General features: G+C 41.6%; 1 protein-coding gene across 1 annotated transcript in view; it reads left to right on the top strand.

Moving 5' to 3' along the window:
- The window catches only part of TBC1D9B (TBC1 domain family, member 9B (with GRAM domain)), a gene marked incomplete at its 5' end in the record, with an annotated part of 18,199 nt that extends 7,379 nt beyond the window's left edge, over positions 1-10,820 (top strand). The window contains 14 exons of the mRNA XM_010012050.1: positions 127-277; positions 661-875; positions 1,614-1,731; positions 2,425-2,710; positions 3,373-3,502; positions 4,676-4,774; positions 5,583-5,651; positions 6,433-6,673; positions 7,036-7,101; positions 7,257-7,328; positions 7,735-7,785; positions 8,701-8,745; positions 9,195-9,301; positions 10,128-10,820. Coding sequence (XP_010010352.1) covers positions 127-277; positions 661-875; positions 1,614-1,731; positions 2,425-2,710; positions 3,373-3,502; positions 4,676-4,774; positions 5,583-5,651; positions 6,433-6,673; positions 7,036-7,101; positions 7,257-7,328; positions 7,735-7,785; positions 8,701-8,745; positions 9,195-9,301; positions 10,128-10,820 — 2,343 coding nt within the window. The remainder of the gene's footprint in view (positions 1-126; positions 278-660; positions 876-1,613; positions 1,732-2,424; positions 2,711-3,372; positions 3,503-4,675; positions 4,775-5,582; positions 5,652-6,432; positions 6,674-7,035; positions 7,102-7,256; positions 7,329-7,734; positions 7,786-8,700; positions 8,746-9,194; positions 9,302-10,127) is intronic.
- Positions 10,821-11,352: the final 532 nt, after the last annotated feature.

Consider the following 11,352-nt stretch of genomic DNA (forward strand, 5'->3'; position numbering starts at 1 on the left):
TTCAAATCTCACAGTGCAGTGCATTTCTCTTGTGAAGTGTAGGCCTGAGTATACCCAGAAATCATCTGTCCTACACACATAAAAATGCATTTATGTCCTCAAATGGCCATGTTTGTTTCTGTGAAGGCAAAGGAGAAGATGAAAGAAGAGTCTTGGAATATCCATTTCTTTGAGTATGGGCGAGGGATGTGTATGTATCGCACTGCCAAGACGAGGGAGCTGGTGCAAAAAGGAATCCCAGAGAACCTTCGTGGGGAGCTGTGGCTCCTCTTCTCAGGTAGGATGTTGTGCTGGATACTTTGACAGCTAGTAAGAATAAGCTTTCTGCACATCTCAAAGGAAAAGGTAAAAATCTTAATCACAAGTTAACTCCCATCTGAGTGATACATTTCATGGTGGTGTTGCCAAAAATGCAGTGATCACATTCCTGAGATTACGGGTTTTTATGAGTGCAGTAGCTCTTTAGCTTATTTTGTCTGCATTTGTGTTGGGACCTAGACTCTTAACATGATGATTTCACAGTGAGTTTATTACTATCGTATCTATTTGTAGCTAATGAATTCATGCAGTGCTTCCTGGCTGCCTCATGTCTGAAACTGTGGGCATAAAATCTCTATTCTACAGCTCAAGAGGTGAAGCAGTATTTATTTGTCATTACAGGGGCTTGGAATGAGATGGTGACTCATCCTGGTTACTATGCAGATCTTGTGGAAAAGTCAATGGGAAAGTACAATCTTGCAACAGAAGAAATTGAGAGAGATCTGCACCGTTCTATGCCAGAGCATCCTGCCTTCCAGAATGAGCTGGGAATTGCTGCCCTCCGCAGAGTGTTAACAGCTTATGCATTCAGAAATCCAACAATTGGGTACTGTCAGGTAAGAAAGAAGCCTTAGACTTACTAGTTCTACATGGTGACCATGACTGACTTGACTTTTACTGCAGTTTTTTGTTCACTTTCAAGCTTTTCCTTCATGCTGTCTAAGTGGTGGTGTGAGAGCAGGAATAGTGGTTATGTTGCAAGATCTCTTAACTATCCCTTGGATACAGCATTTAAATAGACTTTGCAGATTTCTGTTATGTGTAATGAAAGTCTTTTATAAGTTTTCCTGCTAGAGCTTCCCCTAGCTCAGGAAAAACATCTAATGGTTTCATGAAAAAGAGCAGTTAAATCAAGTAAGTGATGATGAATGTGGGCAGTACATTGACAACCAAGCCAGTTGTTTATTTGTGAAACAGCTCAGAGGAAATTCAGATTCATTTTGTGTATTGCTCTGGTATTAAACGTTCTGTTATGTTGTTCTGTTACAATCAAATTGTTATAAAGCTTTTTATGAAAACTATGAAAATTGTAGTTAGTCACACTGATTGATCTAAATCTACAAAGAATAGTTGTATTATTTGCTGCCTCACAAACAGAGGAACTGAAACAGGAAGGTAAATTGGCTCAAGGTCATCTGTGACTCAGATACAGTAAAAGCTGGAAATAGATGCGACTCTTAGTGACAGTTTTGCTGTATTCATGCTTTTTAAGTTTAGCTGGTCTGTAATGACAGAGCTTTCATGAACATCTTCATGTTTCATTCTTCTGTGTATTTGACTCTGCTGGCTTGTAGGCCATGAACATTGTTACATCGGTGCTGTTGCTGTACTGCAATGAGGAAGAGGCTTTCTGGCTCCTAGTGGCTTTATGTGAGAGGATGTTGCCAGATTACTACAACACAAGAGTAGTGGGTGAGTCTTTGTCAAATTCATGCTGGAGCCTGGATTTTCAGCTTCAGCTGCACCAGTATCTCTCAGGAACATTTTGAATGAATTAAATGTGAGGCATTTTAAAGATAAGGAAGCACAACCTTTAAAGTTGCAGGTGTTTAATGGAGATGTAAGAAGAGACACTACAGGCTACCAAGGTGTAGTTCTACCTTGAAGTAACAAGGAAGATGAAGTGACTAAAAATTGGTAGCACGAGGGACCATTAGCAGTAAGGAGGCATATCTAGAAGAAAACTATTGGGTTATTTTTTACCCATCTGAATGGTTTATTAAGTCTTTGGAATAGGCTCCCAGGAAGGGTCAAGTGAGAGCTCTGCTACATGGGCTTTTAAAGTTGGTCTGTATAAAGAGTACAGTTTGATGTAAATACCATAATATTAGTAGTTCTCCACCCCTCCTTTCAGGGAAAATGCATAGATCAATGGGAGATTCTGTTTCTGCATGCTCTGCAGTGCAGGAGTTTTATCTCTCTAAATATGTTGGCTTTATTGAGGAGACAAATCTAAATAAATGTGTCAGTTTTCACTCTGCTGTTAAGAGGCTTATATGAAATTGAAGTGAACTCATGCTATTTTGTTTAATAATTGATTAGCTTGGGTATAGTACCATGATACCACCAGTTTGAATTCTGCCATTGTTTGTGCTTGTTTTCCAGGTGCCTTGGTGGACCAAGGCATCTTTGAAGAACTTACACGAGAGTATCTGCCACAGCTGTCAGAAAAGATGCAGGACCTAGGAGTGATTTCCACCATATCCCTTTCCTGGTTTCTCACTCTCTTTCTCAGTGTCATGCCCTTTGAGAGTGCTGTGGTCATTGTTGACTGTTTTTTCTATGAGGGGATCAAGTTCATCTTACAAGTGTCATTGGCCATACTTGATGCCAACATGGAGAAGTTGTTACAGTGCTGTGATGAAGGTGAAGCCATGACTATTCTGGGCAGGTACCACTCAGTGTTCTTATTTATAACTGAGTAGTAATGGTACCCTTTTAGTCATCATCTCTTCCTACTTAATTCCTTTCCATAGCAGGTCACAGATAACACTCTAGGTTGAAACTTGAGCTCCAGAGAGGTTTGCTAGTGCTTTCTACAAGACCTGAAATTGAATTTTAGCTCAAGTGTGGAGGAATCCCATATTTCTGGAATTGTTTGCTTTGCAGCAGGATGCATCCCTGCATCTCAGTTCAAATTGGAACTCCAAAGGGTTGTTTATCTGAAATGCACTGACTAATTCTAATCTATGTTAAGAACATATCCTGGCAGGAATTGCCTGGATAACAAAACTTTATCAAGCAGATATCTCCCAAATCTAGTAAATACAGTATTTTTCTTGTTTGAAATGTGAATCTCTTCTACGTGCAATAAGATCTTCAGCTTACAACTAGAAGCTCACTTTAAAAAGAATAGAAACTCCCCAAAATAGGGAGAAAATCAACTTCAGATTCATTGAGGGTAGCACTGCAGGTTAGCTGGGAAAAATTAAATTGCCCTGCATGTTTAGATAAATGATACAAAGAAGTTGGGAATTACGTGTTTAGGATGTGACTTCTTTTCCTGGACACTAATCCTGGAGTCTTGCATCTCTTCTGGTTTTTTCCCCGCAGGTATTTGGATAATGTAGTTAACAGACAGAGCGTCTCTCCTCCTATTCCCCACTTGCACGCCTTATTGACGAGTGGAGATGACCCGCCACTGGAAATCGACATCTTTGAGCTCATCAAAACATCCTATGAGGTAAGGTTCTGGCTTAGTTTTTGCTCAAGAGATTTTTCTCCACTAACATCCAGTTTCTTACTTTGTGCAGCCCAAATTTGAATAATGTTCATAGCTTGATGTGTTCAAGTGCAGGCTCAAGCCATGAATCCAGGTGCTTGGTGTGAGTAGAGACTTTACACTGCTGGATACTGCAGATTACAAGGAGTCTTCCCAACACCAGTGGAGATTAAGCTGAAGATTGCAAATAAGTAAAAGTGCATACCAGAGATTTCTGCCTGCTTTGCTAAAAAAGCACCCTTTCTTACTCATATTTGAGGATTGTCAGTGCTATGGAGTCGGGGAAGCAAATTAGGGATAAAAATCATGAGATATACTGCAGAAACATGGAAGCATCCCAGTTCATGTGCACAGGAATCCTGTTCTGGGATCCACATTGTAGAAATAAGAAGGTGACGTGAGAACGATGCCAATGTGGTTGAAATACCTCTGCATTGGTGGAAATATTCATTACTCATACTGAGAACAAACTCGTAAGAGATTGGTAAATGATTGATGGAAAGAACACAGTTAAAAGAACTGGTGTTTGACAGTTCTCCTCTGCTATGCTTTGGTAAATGTGGGTTCATTTCCCTTTTTATCTCCTGTTTTTCATCCTGTCCCCTTCCAGCTGCTTACAGTCAGGCAGCTGTCATTTTGCTGTTATTTTGTTTCTTTCTTCAAATCTACCATCTCTCTCCTTGATTTCTTTTATAAGAAAATGTCACCAAATTCATCTTACTTGTCCGACCTCGTCAGTAGAAAAGCCTCTCAACTTTGGTGTTTCTAGCTGAATCTCATATGGGTCCTAGAAAAGAACATGTCTGGAAGGAATGCCAACCTGTCTGTACTCTTATCTCCACCTCAGTACAGGATCTGTATTTCTGTCAGGCCTGACAGATGCTTTTTCAGCTGTTCTTTAGAAACCTCTCATGCTGGATTTCTCATGAATTCTGCATGACTTCTCTTCCAGGACAGGAGTAAATAGGGAATAGAGCTCAAGTTTTATCTCAGCTTCTTGCTGCTGGTAAAAGGCTTCTAGGGGGGTTAGAGCATCTCTGAGGGGTAGTACACGTGTTAAAGACCATGTAATTGAACAGGGGTTGTTCTTTCTTTAGGAGATGATGCTGACCTGGTCTGCTTCCTTTCTTGTAGAAATTCAGCAATCTGAAGGCAGATGACATTGAACAAATGCGTTTTAAACAAAGGCTGAAAGTGATCCAGTCTCTGGAGGATACAGCCAAGAAGAGTGTGGTATGTGACTCCCAGATTGAATGAGCTACCAGATGGCATATTAATGCAATGTGTTTTGCTGTAAGCATCTAGAAAGTTTGCACTGTAGCAAATCTAGTTTTGAGTGACTTAAAGAATTGCAGTTCATGTGAAAAATGGATTTACTGGCTGTAATAACATATTTTCAGTTTTCTTACTTCACATGGTTCTATTTAATCTAGTTAAGTGGATTGAAGTGCTAGGGCATGATTGAAGGAGATATTTGGCATGGAGGGAGATAAACACCACTTGCAGGCCTTCTAATAGTCTCCACTAACTAGTACTGTCTGTTTCATTACTTGCCTGGAACCTTTGAGAAAAGCCATCAGGTAGTTAGTTACCTGCCACTTAAAGACTATGCTAGTGCATGGCCAAAGGGGAGTATCCGTATCTATTGCAATTATCTGCCATGTCCTAGGTGAAGAGTCTCATCCATGTCTTTCTTTCACTGTTGTTTTTCAATACATCTGAGTCAAGCATCTGAAGATAAAAGCAAGAGGCAGGGGCAACACAGTCTGCACAGTCAGGTCCCTGCACAAACAGGGAGTAAGTGCAGCGATTTTCTCTAGGTGTTCAAAATGTCAGCAGGTTCTGCATGACCAGAAACTGTCTTCCTGACATATAATTCATAGCAACAGGATGTATTAGAATGGTTTTCGCTCCCATCCTGTGTCGTATCACCTTGCGCTTGTTTTTTTCTCTTCTATATTACAAAGATTTTTCCATGAGTCATACATGATTTTTCTGGCTTTGAAGTAAAATGTTCACTCTGTTTTCTCCCTAACTATAGGTTCGAGCTGTGTCTGGTGACATTGGTTTCTCTATTGAGGAACTAGAAGAGCTGTATGTGGTGTTCAAGGTAAGAAGCTGGAGTGAGGAAGAATGTGTTCTGACACAGAGAGAACAAATAGCAAAATAAATTGAAAGGGAAGCAATGACTTTGCTTTGATTTTTAATCCAGCCTGTCAGAAACAGATGTGTTACTCTGTTCCACATGGTGCCAGTAAGACTGGCCCTATTATTTCCTGGTTGATTATTATTTTTCCCCCAAAGATAGCCAAAACACATTCACAGTATTTGAATGATACTTATTCAGGAAGAGATTGTGGAGTCAATGAAAGGAACGTCACACAGCACTTAGAATGGGGAGCTAGGATTGACTGTACCTCAATTTTTATTCTCAAGTTTGCCATTGACTTGATCTGTAATTGTGACAAAATTACTTAAGTGCTTTGCCTGTTTGTCAGTGGTTTTTTTTAAAAGGAGTGATATTACCCAACTCCATTTACCAGAGTCACTGCAAACTCAGTTGCATCGTGCTGTAGGCTGAGAAAGAGAGGCTTAGTTCTAAAACCTGTTAGAGTAAAGCCTGAGTGTAATTTTGTTCAAACCTGAAATAATGGGGTTTGTATTTTTCACTTAAAATTGTTCTTTGTGCTTTTCACAGAAGCCCTGTCTCTTCCTTCATTTTATATTATTTTATAATGAAGTAATAGTAGTAATGGGGGAGATAAACTCTGTGTCCTGGAATGTCTTTCCTTTGCTTTCTTGATGCTATTCTTGAGCTACAACAAAGTCTCCGCTCCTTTGGATGGTTGTAGTGTAGTATAATCTCACCTTTTAATCCTTTCCCTCCAAAGGCAAAGTATCTGATGAGCTGTTACTGGGGCAATAACCGTGCTGCAGCTGCCCGCCGGGATCAGAGTTTACCCTACCTGGAGCAGTATCGCATCGACATGGAGCAGTTCAAAGAGCTGTTCATCGCTTTGACCCCCTGGTCCTGCGGCGCGCATACGCCGGTGCTAGCGGGGCGTTTGTTCCGGCTTCTGGATGAGAACAGGGATTCTCTCATTAACTTCAAGGAGTTTGTGACAGGGATGAGTAAGTGCTGGGTTTTGGAGGTGATAGAATATTGCAAAACAGGTTTCTGTCCTTTTCCAAGCAGAGAACTGAAAGGAGATAGTGGTGTTTGCACTGTCGCAAGGGGAGGGTGGCTGCCTTACAGGAAGCTTCAGGAGAACAAAAGACGCCTTTTTGCTGCTAGGCTGTCTCCTGTTTTGGGAAACAGTTGGCAAAACAAGATGCAGCTTTGCTGTGGATTTCTTTACGGCTTCTGCACAGGGCTTTGTGCAGTTATCATTTCCTCGTTGCATGTGAACTCATTCTGGTTTGTGCCTGTGAGCAGAGGGAGATTCTGTATCCTAAAGGCTGTTTTTCTTAACCTTGCTTTTTTTTCTTTGCAGGTGGGATGTACCATGGTGACCTCACTGAGAAACTCAAAGTACTCTACAAACTGCATCTGCCACCTGGTGAGTGATTGCTTCTCTACACTGCTACTGTTGAGCATGGTGTGTGCTGACATGCCGTTGAAAAGGGATGCCTCGTGAATTTTGCTAATGAAGTGGGTGTTAACTGCTGTTCAATTAGCTTAGAGATCTTAACGTTTCCTTCTCTGTAAGTACAGCTCTGAACCCAGAGGAGACAGAGTCTGCTTTGGAGGCCACAAGTTATTTCACAGAGGATGTTACAACAGAAGGTAATACAACACTGCTGTCTTTACCTCTCAGTTTAGGCAGGAGTTGCAGCATAAATCCATGTGCTGTGAATAGTGATTTTGTGCAAAGCAGTGTCTTGTGGTGGCAATAAGAGTATGTGAACTTGCTGTCTTTGTTGCATAATGGGAAAGAACTTTGGAACTTAAACTCCTCAGAACCCATTTCATGCACGACACAGCATGCTCTGAAGCACAGTCACAGACTGCTGAGGAGGAGCAGTGTGCTTTTACCAGCCCCTGTCTCCCACCATGATTTAGGATTTTCACGCAAGTCTCATTGTCTCTCTCTTCTTGTTTTTGTTTCCTTCTCTGTGTCTGTCTATGTCTGGCCTTTTCTTCTCTTTTATCTGGAATATTGTCCCCTCAACCCCTTTTTCTGCTGCTCAAGTATCTCCTTTTGTCTCAGAGCTGGATTTCTGCCTGCACTGTGAGTCTCAAGGTCAGTCCATGGATTATGTGCATGCATTGAGCATGGCTATCATGCTGATATCATCTGCTCACACCAGTGAGCTATTTTAAATACTCTGAAGTTGTAGCTGCTGCTCCTCTTTCACAACACTCCCACTATGAATAAAATGCTGTGAGTAGTTAGATACCTTTTAGTAGATTCTAACTATTGAGTTTCAAGATGGGTCAAAATAGGTTTTGTTCATCTCTTTTTTCAGTGGAATTTATCTCACCCTAGAAATTGGCAGGTGGAAAATAAGCTCAGAGCAGAGCATGGGGGCTGCTGACCTGGGTAGATGGTACTTGTGCCTACTTCACGATCTTCTAATTTAAAGGAATAATGATTGATGCCACTGAATTGTAAAACTGCTAGTAGACTAATTTACTGTATTTCTTAAAACACGATTTTAGGGATTGTCAAATAGGAGGTCAGAATACATCAGTTGTGCTGAATGTTTACCAAAATGTAATAATGCTCCAAAAATAAAAACCTGAGTGAGTAAGTACAAGGGGTAATTGTACTGTTTGGTGCTGGGTGACTAACTGAACAGTCTGAGTTGAGCCAAGACTTCCTGTATAGTCTGGTCACAATATAGGGAAGCAGAAGCAAAGTTTGTGAAGTTAAACTCTGTGTTTCACCCTCTTAAGAGTTCTGCCCTCTACTTCAGCTCTTCAATCCACATTCTCAGTGTGGCTTTTTACCCAGTTCATCCCATCATCCTCTTGCTTCCATCCTGTTCTGTTCACTCATCCAAACGTGATGTGGGACTGTGAGATCTAAGCTAATATGAAATACATTAATGTACGATTTGAATTTGTATACTGAGTTGTCTTATGTTCTCCCTGTGCTGTATTGCTGAAAATTAGCTATTAACCATGCTTTTCTAATTCCGTATTTTTTTAGAAGCCCAAGAAGATAAAGGAAGGAGAAATGAGAATGGTCCTGAAAAAGGTAATTTCATCATCAACAGACCACATTCTAGTCTTGTCTCTCTCCTGTTATGAACTGTTCATTGTCCTTTGCTGTATCAAGGAGACCTTCCAAAGTGTCACTTGTGGACAGAGGTAGAGTGGGATATGAGCTGGGAAATAAACCTCTCTCACGCCTTGCTGCTCTGACTTTTACACACCAAGAGCATAACATTTGTAATTGATGTTTGGCGAGTTGTCAGCTCATAGAGTTCGTTTATGAGAAATCAGGCTGGTGCAGCAGTATTAACATTTTGCTCTACTGAGCTGGATCAAATAAACCAGCAGAAAACAAAGCAGCCTTCCTGGTAAATGCTTTCCTGAACTGTCAGTAAAACCTGCTTCCAGCATGATTTTTGCTGGCACAGCGTTCACTTTTGAAGCCTGTAACCATTAACCACCTGACTATAGTGGCTTATTCTTGCATTACAGAGGAGAAAGGTACCAGTCCACAGGACTACAGATACTACCTGAGAATGTGGGCGAAGGAAAAAGAGTCCAAGAAAGAAACCATTAAAGATCTCCCCAAAATGAGCCAGGTAAGAAGCGAATGTGAAGGTTTCCAATTAGGTGTCTGACAGCTTAGTGGGGAATTCAGCAGTATGTGCAGTGATTTTGCCAGGATGCTCTGTCTTTGCCTGCTGTTTACCCTGTTTTTCTGGTCTGGTGAGCTTTAAAAGCCTCTAATTCCACATGTTTCTGTTGAATTTCCCAGTGGACATGGGCAAACTGCTTTGTTTCCACCAATCAAATGTATTTGATCCTCTCTGCCTCCCAGAACCATTTTTCCTGTAAGAACTGCAGTCTCTGTTTTCCCTCCAGAGCCATTTCAGATACGCCTTCAGTCATATAAACTTGTTTGGCTTTTTTGGTTTTGCATTGCCTCAAGTTACAGCTGCTTGGTGGAGAGCAAAGAATGTGATTATAGGAAAGAGAGTCTTATGACTGGTGTGATCTTTTCTGTCTCTGATTTCCTTGATGGGTGCTAGTTAAACCAGTTTGGAAATGCTTACAAGCTGACCACAAAAGAGTAGCAGGACAGAAGTAAAACTTTAGGTTTTCTCAGATGTACACATGTGAGTGCTCTTTCATTTGTCAGGAGGAAAAAAACAACCCACCACTATTAAATTGCTAGCTGTGTCTCCATTTAGCCACTACAGCAGAGGGAGGAGTTTGCCTGCATTGGACTGTTTTGAATCAGTACAGCAAATTGCCACTTACTTGGTGGGGAGCCAGATAAACAAGGAGTCAGTCAGGATGGTGCCTGTTGCTTATTCTGTCACTTTGTTCAGCTTCATCACTTCATCAGCTTTTTTTCAGCCTGAAGTGTGATATTTTTTTTTTTTTGGTCTTTGTCCTTTAAAGGAACAATTCATAGAGTTATGCAAGACCCTTTACAACATGTTCAGTGAGGACCCAGTGGAGCAAGAGCTGTACCATGCAATTGCCACTGTAGCCAGCCTCCTTCTGCGAATTGGGGAGGTTGGGAAAAAGTTCTCCAACAGGCCCATCAGGAAGTCTGAGGACTGCAAAGCAAACAATACCCAAGATCCTGTGAGTGAAGAGGAGTCACCGACATCTGAACAGAGTCAGAATTCAGCAGTTGAGCAGCAACCCCAAGCTGACCATGAGGACAAAACCTGCAGAGATGCTCAGCCTGAAAAACCGCAGCAGGAGAACCAAACTTTAGGAGATGTGTCAGGGGAAGGACAAAGCTCTCCTCTACAGCTGCTATCAGATGATGAAACCAAAGATGATATGTCCATGTCTTCCTACTCCATGGTCAGCACAGGCTCCCTGCAGTGTGAAGACATTGCAGATGACACAGTCCTGGTTGGTTGTGAAGGCAGCAGTTCAGCTGCCAGGTATGGCAGCACCATTGACACTGACTGGTCTATCTCCTTTGAGCAGATCTTAGCTTCCATGCTGACGGAAGCAGCCCTTGTAAACTACTTTGAGAAAAAAGTCAACATTCTCCAAAAGATCAAAGATCAGAAGAAGGTAGAGAGGCAGTTCAGTTCATCCAGTGATTATGAACTTTCCTCCGTGTCAGGGTGAACTGGAGAAAGCAGGAATTGCCTTTGGGAGATGCAACAGGGAGATAATGTGGCAGATGGCAGAATGGTTTAGCATTTTGTGTTTGGGAACTTTTTTGTTTAATCAGAGACCAGTAACTACACAATTACAATAGATTCCAATTGATAAGGGGCTTCTGACAGTGACTTTTTTGTAGGTGCTGCTTTGGCTACTCTGGCTGATGGAATTAGATTTATATTCTCGAGAGCCATTAGAACCTAATAGCCCCTGACATATAGAATTACCACCATGAATTGCGCATGTCTGCCTTTTGCTGTCCTTTATTTTAATGAAGTTTTATTTCAGACAGTAACTGCTCCTTGCCTGCCCTCGTTTGCTGTAGGTTCCTGGGTAACTTGCACAGCAGATGCAGCCTGGCTTGAAACCATGTTCACCGCTGGCTGCCAACCTGAGAGCTAATGCAGTGTAGTCAAGTGCTGTAGGACCCTGACCTATAAATAGTCCTGTAAGTTCTTCAGTGCTGTTCTGTGACTCAGCAGCTCTAGTGCAAACC

Source organism: Nestor notabilis, unplaced genomic scaffold, assembly GCF_000696875.1.
Source record: "Nestor notabilis isolate BGI_N333 unplaced genomic scaffold, ASM69687v1 scaffold18550, whole genome shotgun sequence".
Classification (NCBI taxonomy): domain Eukaryota; kingdom Metazoa; phylum Chordata; class Aves; order Psittaciformes; family Psittacidae; genus Nestor; species Nestor notabilis.